At 43.4% G+C, this 26,308-nt stretch overlaps 1 protein-coding gene across 8 annotated transcripts in view; it reads right to left on the bottom strand.

The window, feature by feature from the left end:
• RAD51B (RAD51 paralog B) overlaps positions 1-26,308 on the bottom strand; it is a 562,202-nt gene that overhangs the window by 147,898 nt on the left and 387,996 nt on the right. For 7 of the 8 annotated variants that reach the window (XR_010405219.1, XR_010405220.1, XR_010405221.1 and 4 more), the window contains exon 8: positions 7,132-7,228. Coding sequence is in view for 5 of the 8 variants with exons in the window: in XM_064571227.1 (XP_064427297.1) it covers positions 7,132-7,228 (97 nt within the window). In the remaining 3 variants the exon portion in view is untranslated. Of the gene's footprint in view, positions 1-244; positions 861-7,131; positions 7,229-26,308 lie in introns of those variants that run through there. The other variant, XM_064571233.1, reaches the window with a different exon arrangement.

Genomic DNA, 26,308 nt, shown 5'->3' with positions numbered 1-26,308 from the left:
TCCTGGAGGCTTTGGTGCATACCATCTTGTCTGAAAGCACCACCCACATTCTACCTAATAATGTTCGCCTTTAGAACTATTCTCAATCTACACTGTAAATAGCTTGTGGGCAAAGACCATATCTGCTCATTTCTGGATTTCCTATAACATTACCATAGTGCATATAGTAGGGGCTCCACAACTCATAAAATATCAGCTGGAAGGCGCTTGAAAGTCTCTTCATCTAGCCAAAAAGTTTTTTTTTGGAGGGGCCATAGCTCTAAAATTATGCTAATATATGCAGGAATGCAGCTATTGCATAGGAAATGTCAGTATGACTGAATGAAATGCAGCTTAATCCAACTAGAATTTATTTAGTGGCTTATCAGAAAAATGAGGAAAAGCAAAGCCCTTAGAGAGATCTGAGCCTAGGTCAGAGCTCAGCGGGACTGTCCTCGGGCTAGACCACCTTGCCAGACCTTATTATAATCCCCCGCCAAATCCTAGTAAACATCACAAATGCATTCTGAAAGTTTTTCATGCCACATTACAATGCAAACCAAGTTATTCTCTGGGCACCACTCCTAGAAACCAGCCATTCATCCCTTCTTTATGATCTCTGACCTAGAGGCCTCTCATATTTGGTATTGAATTCTTTTTGATGATGGTAAACACGGATCTTGTCTCAGAAAATCCTTCCAACTTGAAGCCCTCTGGGATCACACCCCCTCTTGGCATCCCATTCTTGGGCTTTTGGCCCCGTCATCTCTGTAGTCGAAACAATTGACAAAACTGGCTTTGGTGCTCTCGTCTCTTCTGCCTTCATAACACGGAGATGTTAACAGGAACATGTGCAGATCTGGGAAATTAGCCAGTAAATCCTAAGTAGTGAAGAAGTCTGAGGGTAAGAGGAAAATACTTTCAAAACATCTAGCCCAGCCCTCCCACGAACCACCTCAAAGACTGCCCCCCAAGAAAGCTCTCTCTCATCTCATTTGATCGTAATGCACCTCATGCTTCACATGTGTCTCTCTCTGGCAAACTATTGCTAGCAAAACAGAGCTACTGACCAAGAAATACTTCCTGGTGGCTGACTTCAATATTCCCTTTCTCCTGTTAGTCCTTCTGCCTTGATCCTATTATCCCCTGGTCTCCCTGCTGGACATCTTCAAAAAGTTCCTCTCCCTTTTGAGATTTACAGCTTGTCAGACGTTTGTAGGCTCTGCCCACCCTCTCTCAACTCTAGCTGCCCCTACCTCACATAATAATAAGTAGGCTTTCTTTAGCTAAACAACACAGGGTTTGGGTGCTTTTAATCTTTTTCTATAAATTAGGCCTTTCACGGCATCTGAACAGTTGCTGGAAGTAATATTCACCCAGCTAAGTGCCATGGATTCTTGAATACTAGGGAGGGTGGAGCATGGGTAGGTATGTGTCCCTTGTGAATGGAAGCATGTGAGGTGGTGTGTTGGTATATGTTTGTGACTTGGGAATTAGAAATCGAAAGGTCACCAGGACACTTAAACATTTTTATCCAAAACTCCTAAGAGGCAGCCGTGGCCAAATCTAGGAATTCACAGGAGGGGCTCTAACTTCCGTTCCCGGCACCACCACTTCTCACTTATTGTGTGGCCTTTGAGCAATTCCCTACTCTCCTTCATGCTTCAGTTGCTCGAGGTGGTTTAAGTGATTCATCATTTTAGGACATTTTAAAACACTATAGAAATGTTAAGGTCAACCATGCTGATCACAGTTGTTAACATTAACCTCATTGTCACGTGGTGATACTTTATGTTTTCAAAGCAGTAATTATAGCCAACCTGCACCATACCCCTAAGAAGTGGGTTTTTAAAGCTGCCCCACCCATACTCATTTGTACATGGTCCTACCCAAACCAACACACATTTCTAGTTTGGGATGAGGCTGTGGAGGGCCTCGGAGCTAACGTGTGGAGAGAGCTCTGCTAACTTGACCAACCCACCCCAAAGCCTGTGGTTAATGGATTACAAATTTGGGTAATGCTGGACAATAAATTACAACTATAATAATAAAGCTGAAAGTACACACAATTTAAGCAGAAACACCAGTGTTTTTTATCGGAAATGAAAGAAACCATTGATCATAGCAACTGTCTGAGATTAGCAGGGAGCCACATTTTCAAACATCCTGCAGTAAATCCAGAGCAGATCCAGCTGGAAAGCAAGAGTGGAAATAAAACTTGAAAATTCATACCACGCTTTGAAGTCTGCTTCTTTCACAACCGTGAGTCCCTGATTCGCCCCAACCATTCTGAGCTGCTCTTGCTTGTTGAATTTATTTTAAAAGAGACACAAGCCATGCACTTGCATATAATCTTTCAAATGGACTCCAGCTTTTTGCAGGGATGGTTTGTTAAGGAGTATGAATCCCAAAATACTTTCTCTTGCACATGAAATCAGCCATCAATTCAAATGGAATAGAAAGCCTTCCACTACTAAAACTAGAAAGCACTCTTGAGTCTAGTAAGTACTGCTTTTTCTCTTGTGTTCTTTCCTTTACCCATCCATGCACTTTTAATTTTTACTTTTTGAGTGCTATTATCTATCAAGAACTATTAATGCAGATAAAAGGATACTAACATGCCAGATGCTGGAAATGCCAGGATGGCAGCCTAATAATGTCTTCCTTTCCATGAAGCCATCTGGGGGTCCTGAAATGGGCCATGTCGCCACACTGAAGTGACTGCTATCCCATTAAATCATCAGAGGAGAGAAAGCCTGTGGTGTAGGTTGAGCAGAGCTTCAATCTTGAACAGGGCCCACTGTCACCATACGTCAACCTCACCTACCAACTGTGCTTGTGTGGACAGGAGCCCAGCCAGCCCTTCTGCCCAAATCCCAGGTGACTTCAGAACAGGGTATGGAGTCTTAGGCCAGCTGGACTGTTAGATCCTTTCTCTACTGATCATTACAGGGAAAAGAGATATTCCCTAGGACTGAGATCCAGTCATCCTTGGTATTTTCGATGACCACCAGGAAGAACTGGTAAGGGCAACTAAGAAACATGTCCTTGGCCTCAGAACAGTCACAGTAACCTAGTCGGTAACCAGTCACTGAACTTTGTAATAATCTAGTTGCCTGAGTTTCTGTCAACAAAACAAAAAAAATAAAGAAGAAAATACTTTGATTCACAGTGCCTGGTCAAGAACAATGTAGATTCTAAAACCAGAAATCTGGATTTCTGCCCTTAGGTTCACAGGGCAGTGAATTTTGGTCAATTTGCATAAGATTCCATTCTCTCCACTGAATGAAATAATGTTTGTGAGAGGCAGGCTGAAAACTGACAAGCACCTATGAGAAGTTATTTCAACAACCTAGGGAAAATTCAATTTGCCCTCTGATTCCCTCACAAGGCACAAAACTACGGGGCAGGAACAATGTGCAGAAAGTCCTTGACCTCTGGGGTCCACTTTTCTCTTCTGTGGCTTTCCTACCTGGGAGCTGGATAATCCAACAGTGGAATGGAACTCCAATGAAGGGAATCATACCAGGGACCCAAGCAGTGAACATGGTCTACATCATCCAAGCAACAACCCAGCCATAAACTTAGTAAGGAGGGGAAAAAAAAAAAAAAACTAGCAACACAAAAACAAAGAACTCTCAACTTTACAAACACTGGGAGGGCAACAGCTGGTCAGCCGAGATTAAAGGAGCGTGAGAGAGCACCTCCCCATCTCCTGACTTCTCCTCCCCCATAGAGGTCCCTGCAGCCAGCCAGGGCTCACTTGCACAGCTCTGTGAAGATGACCTTGTTCCAGCTAAGATAGGGGCTCTTTTGATCTCAGCAGGGGGGATGCTCTGGGCCTGCAGCTGGCAGATATTAATAGTACAGGATCCGCTGGGGTGGAAGAGATCTCTCGTTGGGCCAGGTCACTTGTATTCCCTGCGAGCAGAAGGGACTTCATTTCCCTGAACTGGCTCCTGCTGGGTATTTCCCTTAGGTCAACTCAGATCATTTTATTGCTGGCTGCTCTTGGCCGCTTGTTCTCACCCCACAACTGTTTTCAAGGGAGCACTGTTTAAGCTGTGCCTTCTGCTCTGTAGCTGAAATCTATTACACGACAGGGTGGACCTGGAGCTCACCCCATCAGTGTGTTTCTCACTCTCACTGGTTTGCACACGCATCTTCTTGTGTCCACGTCTGTGTGGGAAAGAGGTAGAGAGAGCAAGAGACAGACGGACAAGACCAGAATGGTTTACAGAGTGAGGAGACAGCAATGTGGGGCAAGGAAGTTCTTATAGGTATGCCGAAGTATCAATGCTAAGATTCCTGAAGATCCTTTCTATCTTGCTTAATCTAGGAAAATACAAGGCCATTCTTCCACTCCATAAATCAGAATTTTAAAACCCCATCAACAAGTGAATGCTCCTGATTTTCAGACCCACAACATGATCTCACAATGGGAGAGCTAGAAAAGACTTCAGTAATCTTATATTTCCAATCTTGAGGCCCAAAGTCATCAAAAGACCTGCCCAAGGTCCCAGGGCTAATAACACAATAGCAAAGTTGATACAATGGATCCTGGAAACAACAAAGTAATTTATACATATTAACCATAGTGGCATTAACAACCATTGCAATGTATTTGAATAGGTATAAATGCATTAAGAAAATTCTCCATATTAGTTCACTGGTAAGGAACTTCATTATAGATTTCAGGAAAAATATTTCTATAGCCTCGTTACCTGCTCAGCTATGCAAAGGAAAGATCTAGAAAAACCAACTGTTTTCAGTCTCCCTAGGATTTCAAAATTTTAAAAAGTTGTCTAAGGATGAGCTGGTAAGTCTCCCCTTGTCATGAATACAACTTTACCATTTTGTGGAAGCGGTTACACTGGAGTCCCAAAAACAATTTCCTCTGTATCTGTTCTGCTCCTCTTCTTTGCTTAAGATAAAGCGAAGTGCTATTACTTATTGGTTTTTTAATAAGGAAACAAGATATTTTTTTTTCTCCTCAAAGCTGAATAAATGTGTATGTGTGTGTGTGAAATAATTACAACAATTTTTAATGAGGTGCTTTATGTGAATCTCATGGTTACTGTTTACAAAGTACTTACTATGGTATCCATTTAGCATTTATTTACTGCCTACTATGTGCCTAGCTTTGCTAGTCACTCAGGATATGAAAAGAATACAAGATAGCCTGTTTAAAAAATCTGCCAATCTAAGTCAGGAAACCATGAAAAGTTAAATTAAGTTACCTGGACCTTTTCTTTATAAAGCAGAGCAGGTAGAAGGGCCACAGAGGAGGAAGAGGAGCGAGACTAGTGCAGACTGGAACAAACAAGGAGGTTTTTTGGGAAGAGGTGGTCTTTAAATAAACCTTGACTGAGTCGGAGGATTCGGGAAGAAAGGAAGCGGTAGAGGTAAAAAAAGGGCAATGCTATTCTAGATAAGTTGAGCTGTCTCTGCAGCAGCATGGGGCAGGAGTGGGGAGTGGCAGGCGTGCTTGATGGGGGAGCTTCCTGCAAGGCCCTGGCAAGAACCAAGGGGAATGGGAAGGACAGGGCAGACTGTGAGGAGTGAGGAAGCACTGTCTCTAGTCGTGTTTTGGAAACTGATCCACACAAAAGAAGAGAAAAAAAAAAAAAATCCTGATTTTTAGCATTTGCTGATTCCCATGGTGTAAATACTTCCACCCTGGCTGATTTCAGGCTGACAAGCCACAAATTCCTGAATATTTTAAAAGCAGCTTATTGATCTTGGCCCATTCTCAGAAAATGGGCTGATACAGTTCCCAGACTTCTGAGTAGGAGAGTGGCACAGTAAAAGGAAGCCAGATTCAGAGAGTTTCATTTGGTAGTGGCAGAATGGAAATGGTAGAGAGGCTAGAGCTGGGAAGGCCATTTTGGAATTTATAAAAATAATCCAACTGTGAGTTTAATAAGTCAGCTGATCACAACACAAATCACAAAGAAGAGGCACCTGGCTGGCTCAGTCGGTAGAGCATGCCACTCTTGATCTCAGAGTCATGAGTTCAAGCCCCACAGTGGGCGTGGAGCCTACTTTAAAAAAAAATGTGTAATAGCCATAGACATTTTTTTTAATTACAAAGAAGAGGGGGCAGAGGAAGACTATATTTGGAAAGAAGAACCAAGAAGACTGGATGAGAGGAGTGCAGGGAGGGAAGAATAGTAAATGATTTGGCTTTTCAGTCCAGGTGATGAGGGGGAGGGATGACATACCACTGAATGTGGAAAGAGGGGACACAGAGCATTTTACAATTTTTATAAATAAGTAGTTTTTCACTCTGAAAACACCACCAAGAAGCAGGACTGTGATCCTTCCAATTTTTGAGTCCGTTAACTGCGGTCAATCCACGTTAGACCACCTGGCAGTCAGGAGCCTTTTGAGTCCTACAAATCCCATCTGCTCCCTCATGAACACTTCTCAGAAAATGGAAGTGCAGGGGGTCTGTCACAGCTATGCACATTTATCCAGCCCACAACTAGCAGAACTCAGAAATGTCACATAAGAACTTTCAATAAAGCTAGAAACCACCCACTGGCTCTGTGGCGTAATTCCCCTAGCTACGTAAATCGTAGCTAGGCTGACCTTTGCTAGCATGGGAGGGTGGAGAAAATTTTGCAGATTTACCAATGTGGAGAGTTTCTCTTAACCCTTTTGTAAAGTTGGCCGGGAATGCCACATCTCCAGCCCACGACACTGGTGCACACTTTTAGCCAGTCCCAAAGCACCCAGCACAACAAACAAAAGGCTGAATTGCTATGGGACCACCAGTAAAGCCAACCTGTGAGCATCAGTCTCAAAAATCAAGTCACTTTGCAGTTGGCCTTATACTAAGGACCCAAAATCAATCTATGGAGGTGTGACAGGCTTCAAGGTGGAGGTGATTGGATGTCCATGAAGGTGACTCACTCGGATGAAAAAGGAAGCTGGCCTATAGAGACGGGGCAAGAGCCTTTCCAAATACAAGGGATCAGATGCCGGGGAAGTTGGCTAAGCCTAAATCGCCAGGATCCGGCTGTGTTCACTGGCCAGGGCCTCTCAGCGCAGCCTCCCAGCACAACAGGGGGCGGAGAGGCAGAGAGGAAAGGCGGTGAGGTTATACATCAGTGTCAAGTTTCGGCCCCTCTCGGACAGATCCCTTACCTTCAGACAGGGACAAATCATCAGCTGGAGACACCAGGTCTGCCTGAGAAGCTAGGGCTCTGCTTAGATGCGTTGTAATTTGATTCGTCAAGATAACCTGTGAACAGACAGGGAGAAGGTGGGGGAAGGGAGAAGAAAGAGACCAAATTAATTATTAGAGCTCTCAAAAGAACAGACTGTGGTTCAGGGGAGGACTGATAAGCACAGGTAGGAAAACCCCAGTTCTGACTTTCATCAGTTTTATCTGCAGGCCAGAATATCTGGCGAAACCTACAGGTCATTCAAAACACAGAAAAGGGGAAACAGGCTTCTTTTAGAGCTTAAACCACCAATCGGTTCCTTCTAAATGCTGAGTAAATTGGGACTGAGAGGTGTTGTCATATTAGCTAAATAACAGAAGGCTAACCAGAGAATTAAGATGCATATGAACACATTTGATCAAACTTCAATTTTTAGGATTATATCCACAGCCCAAGATATTGCTAGTGCTAAATAAAAGCAGTAATTTAAAACTGGGATGCCTATGGCTTCTTCCATATTAACTCAAAGTCAGAGTTTTATTTCCAAATTTGTGAAACTGTAATAAGATTCATCCATAAAGGAACAACACTGTTCTTTTAGATTCGCTGAACGCCAACAAAAACATTCCAGTCTCACTATGCATTTAAAACACAAATTAATATAACCCTACCTATACAAAATACGGTTCATATTTAAAATTATATGATCCACTTATAATTTTATGATCAAATTAAAATATGACCAACTTAAAATTCATATGATCCACTGCCACACCATGACATTCACTTCAGTCAAGAAACTATTCTTTTCCTTAAAAATCTTTGTTTATAACATTTACTATATTGTTTAGAAGGCTGAAGGAAGAATAAAATACAGATTCTCTCCTGGAACATTACATTGACTAACACCACAATCATTTCCCAAGGTTTGGGTGTTCCCATTACGTGGAAGAACTGTGAGCATCTTGGTCACTCAGAGGAAACGTCCCTTCTGAAAATGGTACTAGTCACTTAGTATCTGGAATAAGCATCGAGTTGGACTGTCTTGGTCTGTCCCGAGGGTCAGCTATGGTTTTGTTGCCACCCGAATTTGAACAGAAGTGGAAACTGTCTCTGTTCTTCATTGTCCGGCTTTTCAGCCACACCTTTGTCACTGTTTCTTGAATGAACCATGGACACGTTATAAATCCTCTACCAATGGCAGCTTAATTGAGGGCTGAGAGTGGAGCACGATGGCAAGGTCAGGCAAAGAAATGAAGTACTCTATTAGCAAAGCCAACCTTTGCAAGGTCTCTGTGTGTGAGCTAGGCATATGAGTCTCCAGCTACTCTGAAGTGATGGTCAGATCCTGCAGCCCTCTGCTGAGTATCTGCTCATCTTCTCCTCATTCTTCTGCATTGCTACTTTTCATCTGGACTGGTAAGAATCACATGCCATGCGTCTGCAATTACAATGGCTTTACATAGTCAAATAACAGCCTACTCTCTCAAGAACAAATGCTCATTTGTAGGAGTCTGGATAAAAATTATGTTCATTTCTCTCTTTATAATATAGGGTGTGGGCTTTGGAGTTTAATTAAACTGAGTTCAAATTCTGACTCTGACACTGCACACCCTGGGAAAGTTACTTAAACTTTTGAGTTAAGTAGCTTCATTTGTTCATAGGTAAAATCATACCCATCTTACAGAACTGTTACAAGAATTCAGTGAGATAATCAATGTGAGGCATCTAACAATGTCTGGCACATAGTAAATAGTCAATAAACAGAAGCCATTGTTATTGGTGTTATTTTCTTCAGAACGATGCTATATAGATTAAGTATATATATAATATATAGTAATACCATGTGCTTCAGATAATTGAATCTAACAGGAGAACACTAAACCACAATTTCCTACATTAGGATATACTTCAGGATCTGATCATTTCTACCAATCTTAGTCCTTCTTAAGTTTTATTCAATGGCTAGGAATTTGTGCAAAAATCTCAATAAGAAAAAGATAGCAATCATTTACAGGCAGGCCAATAGGTACTGGTATTACTCTGAAAATACTATGCGCTTTATTTACCAATGAACAAAATAATATATCTGTCTGTCCTAGTTTTTAAAAATGTGAAGCTTCTGAGAGATCAAAATAGGAAAGCTCTACTTTTTTAGAGAATTCTTCTAAATGATGGCTTGGTAAAAATGAAAGAACTCTAATGATATGGTGATGATAATACAAAAAAAAAAAATGTATTGAATACCTACCATGCAAGGCCTGTCACCATATACACAGGGAGAAACAAAGAGGTGAAGGCTCTGTATGTCTTCTCTAGAAACTTGTAAGTTAACAGATGAGCCATTTACTAAAATATTCAGATCACTTTTTCCCCTCATTTTTACTATTATTTCACTGGTCCTTCATGGAAACTTGTCTTGAGATGATGGTTTTATTATACAGAACTAATAGAGTTATGTCCTGCAGAACCTCAAACCAAACTCCAGATGTCCCTCAGAAGGTACTCAGCACCATCTCCACTTTCAACAGGAGACGAGGTGGAGAAGACATTTCACTCTCCAAGGGCAAGAGTGGTTTTGCTAATAATCCTCTCCTCTTGTATTTTGCACCCGAAAGCCAAATCACTGAAGGACACATAGCAACCAAACTCAGGGCTTTGCTAATCACATCATCTTACTAAATTGTTGTGGTTTTCTCAACCCGTGTTCAGCAAAATGATAGAATGGAAACATTTTCAAATAGCATCGCTGACAAATAACCATGGCTTGCGCAGAAGCTCATAAATGTATTGTCCTCTGGAGACCCGAAAACTACACCCTTAAAGTAACCTATAAAATACTATTACACATTATAAACAGAGTCTTAACACTACCTGGTTTCTGGAAAGTTGTTCTGACTGACACTTCAGAAGGGCGTCCTTGCCATTTTGCTCCAATGGAAAGACTGGGGCTTCCGATGCTTGGTGTCACATTTGTGGGAGTGCAGTTTGCACAGTAGTTAGGTAAGTGCTTGGGAGTCAGACAGACTGGAGTTAAGATCCTGGGCTCCACCACTTACTAGCCGTATGACATTGGGGAAGTCTCATACCTCTCTGGTATGATAATACTGAACTCACAGGGTTTCACGAAAGTGGATAATGCATATAAGATCCTTAGCATTAGTGCCTGACCAGTGGTTAATGCTAAAATGTTAGCACTCATCATTGTCTTTAGTTATCCTTTGCGGACTGGTACCTTCCTCTTTAGATAGAAAACATACCTGATTCCCTTTTGTATAACATACAGCCCACTGCTGACAAAGAACAATTGTTGATATGTTCAAAAAGCAATGACAATTTAAATGAAAGGACAGCAACTATTTTTGCCACTTCTCTGAAAGTATGGCTCATTGAAAACATACCCCCCACCCCCCCACCCCCATCAACTACAAATCCAAAGGCCAGAATGGGACTCTTGGACTAAGGGGAAAATAGGTTGGTTTTTTGTTTGTTTGTTTTAGTGGTCATGATTACATCTGAAGCCAGGAGGAGACGGAGTCTAGCTTAAAGTTTATTCTTCAGGAAGGAGAATACCAACCATCTACTGGGAAGAGGAGGCTTTGTAAGTCAGACAAAGTAACAATTATCTCCACTCAACTCTGTATATCAAGAGACCACTTACTCCCAGGGCTTCTCCGTATTGCCCTCTGGGCTGCAGGATGCTTCGGGTACACTTGACTTGCAAATGGTAAGTCAAGTCTTCTCATACCACATAGACCTTAAGTCTCATTTTTAGTGCTCCTCTCCCAAGGCAACACTGGGGTGAGACTTCTCCCTCCAAAGACCATGTCCCTGGGTTCCAAGTTTTCTCTTGCATTATCTGGCTTTCTCTAAGTGCATCCTACTCAACCCTTCTGTGTACAGCATCTATGCTCACTTTAAGGGCACCATAAAGCTCTTTAAAAAAGAAGAAACTTCAGGGTACATATTCATAAACAACCCAGTAAGTCCTGCTTTCACAGAGAACAGGTCTTAGAGGAAAAAAAGGTGGAAAGACAGGAACCAGTTAAAGACCAGGTGAACTAAAAAGGCAGATGGATGGGAAGGAATGTCATTTTGGTCAGAAGACAGGGTCTTGTGGATGAAAAAGCCAACTAACACACAAACAGAAATATGACTCATTTCCATTAAGTATTAAAAAAAATAGCTTAAGAAAGCAAATAACCAGAGACAAGAAGGTAGGAGCAGAATAAACTGATCAGAACCATAAGCCCTAAGGGTCAGGGGGTTAGGGAGCTAGAGTCCCCTGGGCAATTAAGCCTGCTTTTCCATGAGTCTCTGTATCCAGTGCAGACCACTTGCCTTCAGTTGACCCATCTTTCTTTGGCTATGCTGTGGCCAAACTATATCTATGCTGTACCCACGCCCCCATCCTACTCACACTTCCTGGTCCAGAATATATTCTACCTTAGGGGCCACTGTATGTCTAGTCTGATCCACCCTACAGTGAAGTATTAGAAGTATTTCTGCTGGGGCCTCCAGGAGTAGCCACTTAGTATATTCCAGCTCATGGTGAGTACTGAAAAATAGGAGACAGAAGAGAAAATGGGACAGCCCTGAAGAAATCAGGGTGGAGAACTGTCAGATCTAAACGCACAGCCTTTGGCAGAAGAAGCTCCTTTTATTTGACTCTTGGAAGGTGACAGAGAAGAAGGACTTTATGGTAAGCCAGGGATAGAAGAGGTTGGAATGGAATATCTGGCCCTCTTTGGTCAGCAGAAGAAATATTCATGGTCAGCAAAACAATAACTCAATATTTACAAGTCAGATTTTTTTAAGGACCTAAATATATGGCACATGCCCTCATTCAACTTTCTGTGGGGGCAAGTGAGAGGCAAAATTTGTAAGCCCCACTTTCCACCAGGTGAACTAGAGTCACCTGCCTGAGGTCAGCAGCTCAGATAAGAAGAGGGACGTGGGGGCGCCTGGGTGGCTCAGTCGTTAAGCGTCTGCCTTCAGCTCAGGTCGTGATCCCAGAGTCCTGGGATCGGGCTCCACATCGGGCTCCCTGCTCGGTGGGAAGCCTGCTTCTCCCTCTCCCCCTCCCTCTGCTTGTGTTCCCTCTCTCACTGTGTCTCTGTCAAATGAATAAATAAAAAAATCTTTAAAAAAAAAAAAAAAGAAGAGGGACGTGCTGGCTTCCCTGCCCACTCTTCCTCCCAAGGCAGCAGTGGGCAGAGGAGAGGAAGGAGGAGCTCTTAGCCCAGACCCTAGGATGGGTGACTTTTCCAGGCCTGCATGTCCTGGTCTAGAGAATTTGATCTATAGATTTCTTTGTTCATTATTTTTAATGTCCAGAAATTAGAAGATTATCAGAGTGCTACATTGTAACAAGCCCGATTTTGTGACAAGAGTCCTTTTGGACTCTGATGCTACGAAATAACCATAGTCAAGTAGGTAAGTAGCTGCAGCTTCTACAAAAGAGCCAGGCATTTGAGGCAATCTGAGTCGAACTCTCCCTATCTTTTTGGTGGTTTTCAGTGCCCCAGATGCATGTGGCATGTCATTTCCGAGGCCCACAGGAGGCCTGGAATCTAAAGCTCTTCATGGAACTCATGTCTATGTGCAAGAGTTTAAGGGGGAGGCTGGGTTAGAGGAATCGTGCGTGAGGCCCCTCGGGGGGGTAGGGTGGCATTTCTATGCCCATTAAAACACCCACTTCCTCCTCCCACCCCCTCCCTGTCAGAAACCTGCTACAAGCTAACACAGAGAATCAGACAAGTTTCAAAATCACTTTAATTGGGCCTGTAGCGCTAGGTGCAGGGATGGTCCCAATACTCCTGGTTACTCAAGTGGACAGGCAGTGCACCAGATAACCTGGCCAGCCAGAGAAAGGGCATCATCCGAGCGATGGAGAGAGAGGCTGGGGGCTGACTCTGCTCACAAACTGCCTGCCTGCTGCCAAATCTAGCACTCTCAAAATGACAGGGCTCTGCTTTTCAAAGGTTCTGAAGTCATAGTTCATTTTTTCTTCTTTTTGTATTAAAAATGGTCTATCTGCCCACGGTACACTTTTTTAAACTGTCATTTTTGGTATCTAAAATGATCCTAATTGCCAGATAGGACAGTGATCGAGCCTTTCTATCTAAACATAGGCCTTGGGTAAGTCAGAAATTCTGGGTTTCAATCCTGGCTCTGTTAAGGGTTGCTGAATGTCCTGCTTTTAAGAAGACAGAGGCTGGAATTTTCCTGTGAGAAATTGTTAAGGTTCATTGGGTCCTTTCATCACCAAGGCTTGAGAGAAAGGCCCTGGAGTGGTTTTCACCATACTCTCCTCTTGATTCCCAACCATGACGGTGTCTGCCCCAACCCATTCTGCTGTACAGGAGTTGGGAGTGGGCCCCCCTGCACTCCCCTGTACCCCCAGCCCCCCTGCCGCAAGAAAGTGGGGGAGGGCACGAGGGATGGAGCAGCTCTGGGTGCAGTGCAGGAACAGAGGGAGTTCCTCCAAGAGAGGCCTGGAAGCCCACACTCATAGACACATGCCTCTCCCCCGCCTCTCCCCATCCCAAACCCTTCCTGTCACTTCCAACTCTGAAAAGAGATATCCAGTATTTGTTGTGAGGAAAAGTCAGACCAAATATTTTGGAGTTTGAGCGTCACAGTTCTGGTTTTACTATTCACTGGCTTAATTTTGCCAAGGTCTGGAAAATTATAAATCAATCCATTATGAAAAAAAAAATCATTTTTCTTTAGCTTCAGCCCAGAGAATATCAACTGTCAGTTCTAAAATAAAGAACTGATAAGGTTTTAGTATTCCAGCCTGCTTGAAGGTCTGTATGACAATTGTGTTCTGGGAAAATGTGAAAGACTGTGGGGGATTTTCCTTTCAAAATATTTGTGGTAAAAGGACCAAACTTCAATTTGGCCTGAAGAAAACACTGTTGTGGGAGTCAGGCATCCTGCCTCGTATTTCTGGCTCTGTCACTAGCCTGCTGTGCAATTCTGGAAAATGCTCCTAACTTCTCTGAACCTAAAAAGTGTTGAGTCAAAAAAAAAAAAGTGTTGAGTCCATAAAAGACATAAAGAAAATGAACATATTCTGGCTGCAAATGTAGCAGGCTGCTATGAAAAACATTATACATTTCAGTTCGCATTGGGATGAATATTACACTTAAAATTCCACCTTATCATTGATTCTCATCATCTCCACCCTCAAGAAATCCATTTTACACAGAACCAAATGGCAGTGGCTGAGGAAGAGAGAAAGAAAAAAAAAAAAAAAAAGAATGAAAGACACAATTGCAAATAATTTGGTATTTATGGTGAGAATACTTTCAAATCTTGATAAAAATTCATATCTCTTATTACGAACCTGGAGGAAAAAATCTCTTTTGTAGGTTTCACTGTGGAAATTCACAGGCAATGCTCAAGAAACACTGCCTCCGAGGAGAGTCCCTAAAGTAGGAGAGTCCCTAACAAAGATACTGGCTCAGTACGAGGCCACGGAGGTGGAGGGAGAGAAACGAATCTCCACAGCTTTGCACAAACACACACTCAATCACACAGAGACTGGTAACACTACTGCTTCTGTCTCGTGTTAGCCATTGTCTAGACCTCTGAGTTCAGAGGAAACGGACTGAAATAAAACTGTGCCTGCCATTTGGTCAAAATAAAGACACAAGAAAACGGCAGCACGGCAGGGTGGCTTTCTCTTTGGCCTCCTTCTCCAGGGGTGCACACGCAAGGGGATGCAGTGGGGAACCTGGGGTGGCAGCTACTGCGTAGGCGTGAAAGCTCGGTCCCGCTGTCAGCCCACTGTTCCACTGCTCCAATGGGGCTGAGGTTAACACACGCTGGTTCCGGGTCTCAAATGGGGTGACAGTTGTAACGAGGCCACAAACAGCAGCCTGGCGTGCTGTTTCCACCTGCAGCCCAACCTGGGCGACATCCTGTCAGTGATCTAGGGCTTGTTGCAGGAAATAACACGCGCCGCTGGTGACCTGCGACAGTGCGTTCACAGCAGCTTCAAATGGTGCATTCCCCAGCCGTGGGCGATTTTGCCCTTAGCATGGGATCAAATAGGTCTCTGGCCAGCTGGGGCTTGGAAGCGAACAAGGCCAATTGCTGGATGACTCTGAGGGTCCCAGATGTGGAAGAAACCTTCCTACCAGCCTTCACTGCACTGTACGTTTCTTGCGGCCCAGTGGCTTTTGATGGTTTGTTTGGTTGTCCTCGCCCACTCCCTTACTGCCCACTGAGCCCCACAGAAAGGCAGGGGAGGTGAATTTCCAACAGCCCTCTGAGTTTCTGCTGACCTTTTTAGGTGTTTTTGTTACTTGATGGTGCTTTCTATTCACGTGTACGCCTGGGTTCTGGGGATTCCCCTCCTTTTGATTTGCAAGGAGGGTTAGAAAGACACAGCTTTGTGATCAGTTCATCACAGGCAGCTACTATTGACTGATTTCCCCTCCTTAGACTCATCTGAGACCAAGAAAATAGTTCTGTTGAGTCACTTGCTCCCCAGGGGTCTGAAAATATGGCTCTTGGGGGAGTCCAGCCTGATAAACACCTACTTTGCTATTCTCCAGCCTCAGCCAAACTTATAGTGGCTTAGAGTGGGGAGGAGCTGAAGCCCGGAGGAGCTGAAGCCCAGAGGGGCCTCTGATCTCACCCCGCCTCTGAAAAATCTCCAGAGGAGGACAAGCCAACACTAATCTGACTTCTGTATCTCTATGCCACTCAAGCAAATTGCATTCCAAGGGCTCTCTGAACTCAGAAACTGGGTGCATGCATCCAATTCTATCTCCAAAGTCAATCTGTAGCATAAAATGAGAGCAAAGATCATTCATAACCTGTTCAAAAGGAGGTCAAAACATCTGCCTAGGAACAAATTTCCAAAACAGCAACCTTGTGAGAGAAGCCTTTGAACAAAAACTATTTATTTGATATCCTCAAAGAAGGGATATTGTGTAAAGTGTTGTTGTTGTTGCTTGTTTTTTAAAGAAGGGTGGGGGGAATTGGGAGCTGAAGCTATCTGTCTATATCCATATTTAAATAAATGACATCAACATCCATAAACAATAATAACCTACAATTAAACAGAGTCAACATAAGAGAGACAGAAGAAGAATAGGCCCAGAACAAATACATTAAAATGGCTAAATATTTACATGGCAAGTGAGGATGGGCCTCCTTCCATGGCAATGCCCGTGGAGTGGAGATCTTTGATCGTGGTCACTAACAAGCCAATCCCCATCATGTGCTACAGGCCCATAAAATGATGTCCTAGCCAAGGGCAGATCACACTCAAGGCATGAGCCCCAATGCCAGATGACAAATAGGTTTTTAGTCTCCAGTATCTACTCTGGTGCCTTGGGAATGGACACCTGGAGCACTGTCCCAAGAGGAAGTATGAGGTTGTGTCAGGCCTCTGAGTTGCTAGAGGGGATGGTGAGGGACATGAGCTGCTAAGCATAACTGCACGAGAGTGCTATCCTGTCATTTTTCCTCCCGCATTTTCATTTGCCTCTCATCTAACGTCATTAACAAGAATACTGACAGCACTTTATGTGTGCATGATGCTTTATACTTTCCAGAGGATGCTCACAGAGTGGTCTTAGCTCATCCTCACTGCCTCATGAGGGAAACAGCTCTTGTGTATTAGGAGGGTGGGCTCTGGAGTCAGACCTCCTGGGCTTCCGTCTCAGCTCCACCACCACCCAGCTGTAGAATTTCAGGTAGATGACTTAATCTTTCTGTGCCTCACTTTCTTCAACTGCATCATGAGAGAACGATTGTACCTGTTGTGAGGATAAATGAGTTGGCACAGAAAGCACTTAAGACGGTGCCTAATACCCAGCAGGTGCCTAACAACTATCAGCTTTTTACCTACCATTCTACTCACTCCCATTTTTTTCTCCAATGGGAACACTGAAGCTTGTGACACTCTTACTATTCTTCTCTGTGTTTCTCATGGTTCGCTCACTCTGGCTCTCATCCCCATGTCAAGTGCCCCATGCCAAGGCTGAAATGTCCTTTACTCTGCTTCCAGCTTCCCTCTTTCAGGACCAGTTCAAATTGCACCTCTTCCATGAAGTCTTTCCTCACCATGCCCGCTGCAGCTGACTCGTCTCCCAGTTCCTAATGGTCCCCCTTGACAATCGGTCCCAAGTAATTTAGTACCAGGATTTTTTCTCGGTGTCATGTAGGTGATTCTTCCCTCTCTACCTACAGGGTCAATGTTCTGAGACTTCAGGGGTCTCTGCCTCCCTGTACCCATTCTAAAGGAGGGAGAAGGGAGGAGACTGTCTACTTCCTGTGGATCCAAACCTGTACCAACTGCTTTACATACATTAGTTCATTTCATCCTCACACCTCAGTGAGGCAAATGTTATTATCCTAGTTTTGAAGATGAGGAAACTGAGGCTCAGAGGAGTTGAACCATTTTCGGGGACGGAATAGCTAGTGTGTGGCAGAGCCAGATTCAAACCCGGTCTGTCTGCACCTCCAGTGTGGGCCGGCTCTACCACATAAAAGCTCTGTGACAAGAACCCTCACAGCCTCATGGATATTCGTGGATTAATTTCCTTAGAGCCTGGCATTTGCTGAGATCGGACGGACCAAGTGCCATGTGATTTACTGCAAAATCACACGGAAAGAAAAACTGTACAGAATGTTTAAGAATAAGACAAACTTTCAGTAGCAAGAAGAAACCAGTCGACTGTTCGAATGCTGTTTGGTGGAGCTGGAAACACTGAGTCTTCAGTGCAGGGAGGAACCATGCTCCAGCAGGTATGGCAGAAGAAAAGACACAGACTCCTGGATTCTATTTCTGTCTTGGCCGCTAACCTCTCTGCTAATATTTTCACTTCTGCTAACATGTGATGGCAAGAGTTTCAGAAGAAAGGTTGCCGCAGGAGAGCAGAAGGAGGACAGGCAGTGAGCTGGTTAAACGTGGTGGAGCCACAAACAGCGGGGGATCTGGAGGAGGAGTTCGCAGCCGGGACCAATCCCATGTGGGCCTTTATCTTTCCAGCTCTACTTCAACTCACAGGGAACAGCCCTGGATACACCGCCCTCCTTAAATATAAATGATAGGAGTTTCTATGTGTTTAAATACCCTAAAAGGACTGTCTTCAGTTCACTTAGGATCCACGTGAGCCATTCAAAAAGTTTGTTCTTGTTTTCCGACTTGAAATGATGTTTGCATTCATTTTCTGACTGGTTACACCATACGATGGTGGTGCTAAATAAGAAAAAAAAATCAGTCGATTCTTCATATGTTTGGTAATTGATTCCTGAAGTGTATTGCTGCCGGTGCTTGTGATGGAGGCCCTGGTCTATCTATGGTGAAGACACAGCCGGGCTGGAGCGGGTAGGGGCAGGGGTTTGTTCTTGGTCCTTGACATCATCCAGCCGAGAGGCCAGGCCTGGAAGGACTGGTAACCCAGGCAGGTTTGTGGTCATGCTGGCAATCATTTAAGGGGCATGAGGAGCCCTTTGAAAACAAGAAACACGGGACCTGTGGATGGTGTCTTTCCATTTCCACATATCTGAAGTCCCACTGAATTCAGAATCCTGGAGCTGTGGGCAAGTCTTGTGGAAGATTTCCTGCTCAGATCGAGGCTTGGAAAGGGATCACTGTTGAAAATGAACAGCCAGCTGCTTGGGAATGGGAGGACAAGGAAGCTCTTCTCTGTCTGGTTATTTACAAGGCAGAGTTTGGGCTCACGGACTCCTCCTGCCCTCCCCAGGACAGCACTGAAACGACTAAGTCTGCCTGTTATTCCAGTGAATCCAGTCAAATAAATAAGTCAATTCTCTTTAAGTTTGTGGTCTCAACTCCTTGTTGGTTTATTGCAAAATTAAAGGGCACACAGAGTAGAACCATCAATCAGTAACCAGCAGAGGAATAAGCTCTTTGTGGAATGTACTGAGAAGCAGGAAAGAAGACGGGAAAAAAATGAAAAGAAACCTCATGAAATGGTCATTTGTTAGGAGAACAGAGGGGGGAAAATCCACATTTCACATGCAGCATCATTTAGGAGAAGTCTTATTAAAGGTTTCCTATCTCACCAGGAGAGCAAGCACAGGAACGCAAAGAAAAATCCCTCAAAATGATCTGCCATTTATTAGTGCTGGTTTCTTGTGGCCTTTGCTGTGTTCCGTAGACCCAGCCAGAGATCATGGGGCCAAGCGGCTGGAACAGTGACTCAGCAGGCTCAGGACCAGAGCAAGGAGACGAGATACCACTACTGCTTATTACAAGGCAAACATAACTGGCTCCCTCCATTCTTCATCCCAACCTGACGGTCCCGTAGCACCCTGTTATTAAAGCACCTCCTTAGTACCGTGCGTTATTTGGAATGTATAATAAATGTGATTTGATGAGGGTAAAAACTGAAGAGCAATATATAGTCTAGAGGAAAAAAACTAACACTCAGTGAGTACCCACTGGGTGCCAAACAGTACGCTCAATGCCTTATTTACGTAACTTGCCTCATTGCAATCCTATGCGGTAGGTGACATTGTTCTTGGGCTCTCAGGATAAATGTATTTGGTAACTTGCATAGCTTGCAGCAAGCAGCCACATCTATGTGACTCCAAAATCACTTCTTTCAACCAGACTCACCATGTTTAATCATGGCACCAGGAAAACTACTGTGGATTTTAAATCCTGCTAGAAGAAATGAAATAGGTAGAACTGGAAATAGCAGAATGGAAACTCACCAGTCCTATGTCTACCCTGCACATTTTCTACTTCAAATAACTTCCTTGTCTGGACAACTGATATTCTTGACCATTTCACAAGAGAGGAAAGCAAGGTGCCAGGGGGTGGAGGGAATTGCTCACGCTAGTAAACAGAAGAGCCATTAGACCACGACATGGCTCTGATTCTCACCCATGGCAAGATGTGCCTTTTGAAATAACTTGGTAATAGGGAAGAATTCTTTATGTTGCTTTAGAAAAAATGAAGGGGCTATATACACAAGGCATAAACAAATACAGAATCTCATTCTGAACCTCCTTATCATCTAGTGATAAGGTAGGTATTACATTTCTTTCCACATCAGAGAGGAAAAGTGAGTAGCCTAAAGTTCACAGCATATAAATGGACCCACACCTGGGTCTACTGATTCCAGATCCCATGCTCTTTACACTCCTTGATCCTGAAGGGGAATGCACCTCCTAGAGAGAGGCAGATTGATGGTAAAGGAATAACTTTCATGAGAAAGCTGGGTCTCAATGTCTTTCTGAAACAAGGAGGAACTGCTTGTGAAGTTGTGATGCCCAATGCAATGGGATCTTGGTTTTATTTCCTCTCTCTACAGAGGTGACTATCGATAGTGTCCGAACCTTTATGCTCTCTTTGAAGGTGGTCCTCTCTTACTCATGTGAGGCTCATTTAAGTGCTGGTTATGATTTATTAGAAGTGGCCCCATTCATTAATTCAGCAAAGGAGTTCCTAAGAGAGGACAGTGGAAGCAAGAAGTGAAAGAAAGCTGTATCTGGGACTAGGTAGGTTTGGGGCAAGATTGCAAGGAGTTAAAGAGTAAAATGTATATTTATGGCTTCCCTTCCCAACTCCACCATCTTCTTTCTGCTGTAAACCCCATGGGCTTTGAACACTCAACCTTCCCAACACAGTAGAGTGGAACCCCTCTCAGACGTCCCTTCCCCAGCCAGCACCACCTAGAAGGGTTTTGAAAGCCCAAGATCCATCCCTGTACCATCCACTACTACTCATAAATCCACACAGTCTTTTCTTCCCTTCTCTCTTTCTAATGAGCTAAATCTTAAATTGTCCTAAGTGACTTTTGCTACAGATCCTTATGCTACTAGGGAGGGCGCCCAGTGACATACCAATTGCTCTAAAGCAGTGACTCTGAAGTGATTGAGGTGGGTGTTGAATCTAGTCTTCCGACTCCAAATTCCATGTTAATTCCTGTACACATTCTTTTCCTCCCTCTTCTGAGATAGAAAATCTGGCTCTACATCTGACTGACAGAGTCCCCAATAGATATTTAAAGCATAGCTGAAATATAAGCTGAATATCTGACAAAATAAAATCACTCAAGTCATTTTATTATTACAATTCAAAATGTTGATAGAATATTTATTAAATACTAACTGGGGTCAAAACAAAAGAAATAGAAGACTGCTATTTTTCTGTTAAAAGGGAGAAGTAGTATGAGTATTACTATATAAACTATAATGAAAGGGAGCAAATAATCCTTGTCATAAGGAGAATGAAGAGAGAGTCTAGAAGATGGGAAAAGATGGCTTCTCACTGGGGGACTCAGGAAAAGTGTCATTTGATCTGGGCCTTGAAAGAAAGGTGCAATTTTGTCATTGAGAGTTATGTGGAAAGTTTTTACAAATGGCAGAAGAGGCCCCAATATTATAAGAATTTGAACTGCAGAGTATTTTAAATTTTTTTTTAAAGAGTTTATTTATTTGACAGAGAGAGAGACAGTGAGAGAGGGAACACAAGCAGGGGGAGTGGGAGAGGGAGAGGGAGAAGCAGGCTTCCCGCTGAGCGGGGAGCCCGATGCGGGGCTCGAACCCAGGACCCTGGGATCATGACCTGAGCCGAAGGCAGATGCTTAACCGACTGAGCCACCCAGGTGCCCCTGAACTACAGAGTATTTTAGAGGAGGACCTTAAACTCTGGAATACTGGCAGGCACTAAAAAGGTAACCAATCTGTATGAGTAATACACCAGGCATTTATACCAGGAATTCATTTTAATCCAAAGAGGTCTTTGAAAAGCATGGAAAAAGGCCCCCTAGCCAAGAGACACTAGGGGAACCAACTTGCAGGAAGGAGACACAAATTACCTTCAGAGTTTCATCGTGCCACTGAAGTTGACCCTTACAAGGCAGGTTCTTACAGTAAAATAACAATACTAATAATATGTCAATTGAGAAAATTACAAGTGTTGCGTGCATGTGTGTGTGTATTTCAAATTGTATGTAGAAGCTAAATTCTGCTAAAACACATCAAGGGTACCAGTCCTCGTTATAGAGGAAAGGAAAAGCCCTAATCATATGCAATAGGGTTTAGAAAAATCTTTATGAAAGACGTCTTAGTAACTAGAGGAATAAAAACTAAAACACAACAGCAATCAAAAAGTCCTTAAACGACTGTGTGTCCTGTGTCCGTTCTGGTAGCTTCCCTCCAATCCCCTCACAAGCAGAAGAGATTCCAACAGACTGCAGAGCTTCCCTGCCCTGGAGAAAGGAGGCGTTAGAAACTGAAGCAGAGTCTTCTTAAAAATCTATTTTTTTTCCTCCCAGTTACTTTTCAACATGACTGACAAGAAAGCTTTCCACTTCTCTGTTTATGTTTTCTAAGCCAATAGCAAAGCTCAACTAGAGGTTCAAATAAAAACATTAATCAACACAACATAGGAGCATATTACTTCCAGGTAAATTCAGTTAGCTATCTGGTAGGACCTGGAGTTACACTGGAGTCAAACTAGGTAATCAACACTTACTGGTTCAGAACTGAATGACACAACGAAAGGACAGGATATGTGCCCCATAAAATGATGAATCTAGGTAATGATCATCAATGGATTAGGGGAAAAGTTGATAGGGAACCTGGCAATGGAATGATCAGCTGCCATCATCTGAACCCTCTGATCAATTTAATCACCGTTAAAGGTGGCACAACAAGACAGTATTGTTTTATGGCATGATAAAATAGGAAGTAAACAGCACCACCTGTAGAATATTTTTGCTTAAAAAAATCTAAGTCCTGGGGCACCTGGGTGGCTCAGTTGGTTAAGCGATGGCCTTCGGCTCAGATCATGATCCCAGGGTCCTGGATTGAGCCTCATGTCAGGCTCCCTGCTCCTCGGGGAGACTGCTTCTCCCTCTCCCTCTGCCTGCCACTCCCCCTGCTTGTGATCTCTCTCTCTGTCAAATAAATAAATAAAATCTTAAAAAAAAACCCCTAAGTCCTAATCTAATAGGATATAGAAGAACAAGTTAAACGACCTTGTGAGGAAACCATCCACCAAATCTAAAATGTCAGGCATTCTATATCCAATTTCTCCAACAAATCAATGTCAAATAAAAGGGGTGGGCGTGGGGTTTTACAGAATAAAAGAAAGGGAATATAACAACCAAATACAATTTGTGGACCTTATTTAGGTCCTTATTCAAATTAACCAACTATAAAAGGACATCTTTGAGACAAACAGGGAAATTTGAATATAGGCCAGGTATTGGATGATATCAATGACTTGTTACTTCTGCTAGGTGTGGTGAAGGTATGGCAGTTATGGTTTCAAATGCCCTTATTAATTTAAAGATGGAGAACAGGTGGAGAAATATGTTCCAAAGAGAAATTTAAAAATACAAGGAAGGAAGAAAAGGGGGGAGAGAGGGAGGGAGGGATGAAGGAAAGAGAGAGAGAAAGAAAGAAGGAAGGAAGGAAGGAAGGAAGGAAGGAAGGAAGGAAGGAAGGAAGGAAGGAAGGAAGGAAGGAAGGAAGGAAGGAAGAGAGAGAGAGAAAGGAAGGAAGAAGGAAGGAAGGAAAGAAATATAATCATAGTACATTTAGTAGCTCTCTGTGAGTACTCACATTGGCAATAACATAAGTGCTAAATACGGTTCTAACTAAGTGTTGAGATAAGACCACATTGGAAAGAAGTGAAGAGCAAAACTGAGAGGGAGAATGGTGACTCAGTGGTCATCTTTCATAGAATCATCTTCAATGGAAACATCAAGAAATAGCAATTCAGGCATATCATTTAGAAATAGGGAGACAAACTAGCAGAATCAACAACTCAATGGTTTGAAAGTGGCTCCTCCAAGAGACGAAGAATCAAAGGGGAGAAGCGGCCTTGGGGTCAGGAAATGCTGTTTTTTGGTTTAAGTATTATATGATCATTAGATTTATAAAACAATACCCATGTTTTACTTTGATGAAAAATAAAATTTAAATTAAAGCAAATGCATCAGAAGTGTGTGAGGAGGAAGTTAGTGAGCCAAAAAATGAATAGAAAGGGTAGTCAGAGAGGCAAATGAGGGCAGTGCAGAGTCGAAGACCAGCTAGGGCTGCTAGGGGCCCTGCGTGGCTCAGATGAGCGCCTGGATCAGCCAGTGGGCAGATCTGGGCTGTGGCAACAGATGCAGCAGGCTACTGGCCACCCACCAGAAACATCTGAATCACGTGGCTCCCTTACTGTCAACTCCACACTGAAACAAGTCACCTTCCAATAGCTTGATTTCTCATTTAACTTGCTTTGAAGGGGAAATGTGCTAGTTGGACCAGCGTGCCTGTCCAGTGCACAGAACAGCTCTTTTTCATGGTAAAATTAACAATCTGGCATTCTGCTTTTATAGCTCAGTCTGGCCTGAGAACTTTGGGACCATAAACAAAGCCAGGTCCACCCGAGCGTGATGAGCTCTGGGTCAGAATTTGGGCTGAGGCCAGGTCATCAGGTAAAATCCATCTCGTGAGACCTTCCTGAATGGGCTAGCAGCTTCCTCTCCGAGGGCTGCCCTGACCTCAGGGTCTTCCCCACATTGCCCTGAGCACCCTCATAACAACCCCGTTATGCCTATCATTTCCCTACATTATGCTGAATAACTGAGAGGCAACTACATTTGATCACTTCTCGGAAGACACGGTGGACACCTGTGGCTCTTTCCTAAGCAAAGATATTCTTCAGCACATGCTTTCAAGACCCCACAGGACACTATGGGCAGAAGCTGGAGTTCCCGGGCTTTCAAAATATAGAAAGTGTTCATAAATTTAAAATATCACAGTACCAGATTATTTCAATTTTTTAGTAAATGACATAATAATAAATATTATTGAGTACTTTTAAAGTACTCTTTACATGTAATAGCTCATTCAATCCTCACAAAACCCTACAGTGTAGGACCATCCCATTTTTTATTAGGTACAGTGAAATTGTCTAATTTGGCCAGGGCTACACAGCAAGACAGAACATGGACTCATGGGCCATACAGCGAGAGGGTCTGGTTGAGGTGAAGTGTCTTGCCGAGACTCACACAGCAAATGAGCAGAGCTGGGAAGAGGCATCTCTTCTTACAGAAGGCAGTGGAAGCCAATCGAACCCTTGAGATATCACCATCTCCCCAAACCGGTATCATTGCCTCTGAACAATCTAACCAACACCCAAGTTATATAAAGTCCTCCCAATGACCACCTGGTAGGGCGGAGCCCCTGTGGCAACTCAGTCCTCCAAAATTCAAAAATAACCCCTGAAATCATAATGGAACTGTCTCATTAAAGAACAAAGAAAGGAGTATGGCACATAAAAGTTGTTCACCATTCCATTTTCATTTTGAAACAAAAAGCTCACAGAGATAGCAGCTATTTGCTTTACTTTCCCTGGAGATGACAGAATTGGAGGAAAACAGTGACATTAATTTAGGAGGTTCCCAGAGTCCTAGTATTGTTCTTTTCTCAAACCTACCATTTATTGAGTAGTTACTCTGTATGAGCAATGAGGCTAACTTCAAACATCATCACTGTTCTCAAAAGAGCTTGAGTTCATGGATCCCTTACTGTGAGCTGGTCCGTCTGGTAAACCCTGCACGTGGATTACCTCTTTAATCCTGCCCTCTGTCCTATTTGTCAGGCCATAGTATTATATCCATTTTACAGGTAAAGAAAGTGAGCTTACAGAGTTTCTAAACATTGCAAAAGGTCATGGGAGAGCCAGAACTTGAAACTAAAGCCCAGATCCCAGATCTACTGGAATGCAAAGCCTTGCCTCTTAGCCACCATGCTATACTATCTCTTCCGATCTTTACAACACACCATCAAGGCCAGTGCTATAATCCCTATTTTACAAATGAGAAAACTGAGGCTCAGAGAGGTTAAATCACTTTCTAAAGACACACAGCTGCTAAGCGGCAAAGCTGGGATTCAAATCCAGGATCATGTGACTCCAGAGCCCAAGCTCGTTATCTCTACACTATATTAGCTCTCCCTTCACTGGGCCATTGGCTCATTCACTCAAGGCATATTTACCAAGGGCTTAACTATGCACCAGGCACTGTTCTAGGCACTTAGGCATACAATGTGCACAAAAGGGCAAGAAATCCTTGCCCTGTGGAGTCTGTATTCTACCAGTGGGAGGCAGACAATGAACACAAGAAGTGCTAAGCTATGTAGTGTGTCAAAAA

Source organism: Mirounga angustirostris, unplaced genomic scaffold, assembly GCF_029215605.1.
Source record: "Mirounga angustirostris isolate CCGP_5_RB_7025 unplaced genomic scaffold, mMirAng1.0.hap1 SCAF_9, whole genome shotgun sequence".
Taxonomy (NCBI): Eukaryota; Metazoa; Chordata; class Mammalia; order Carnivora; family Phocidae; genus Mirounga; species Mirounga angustirostris.
The sequence above is the reverse complement of the archived record's forward strand: the minus strand, read 5'-3'. Positions and strand labels throughout refer to the sequence as shown.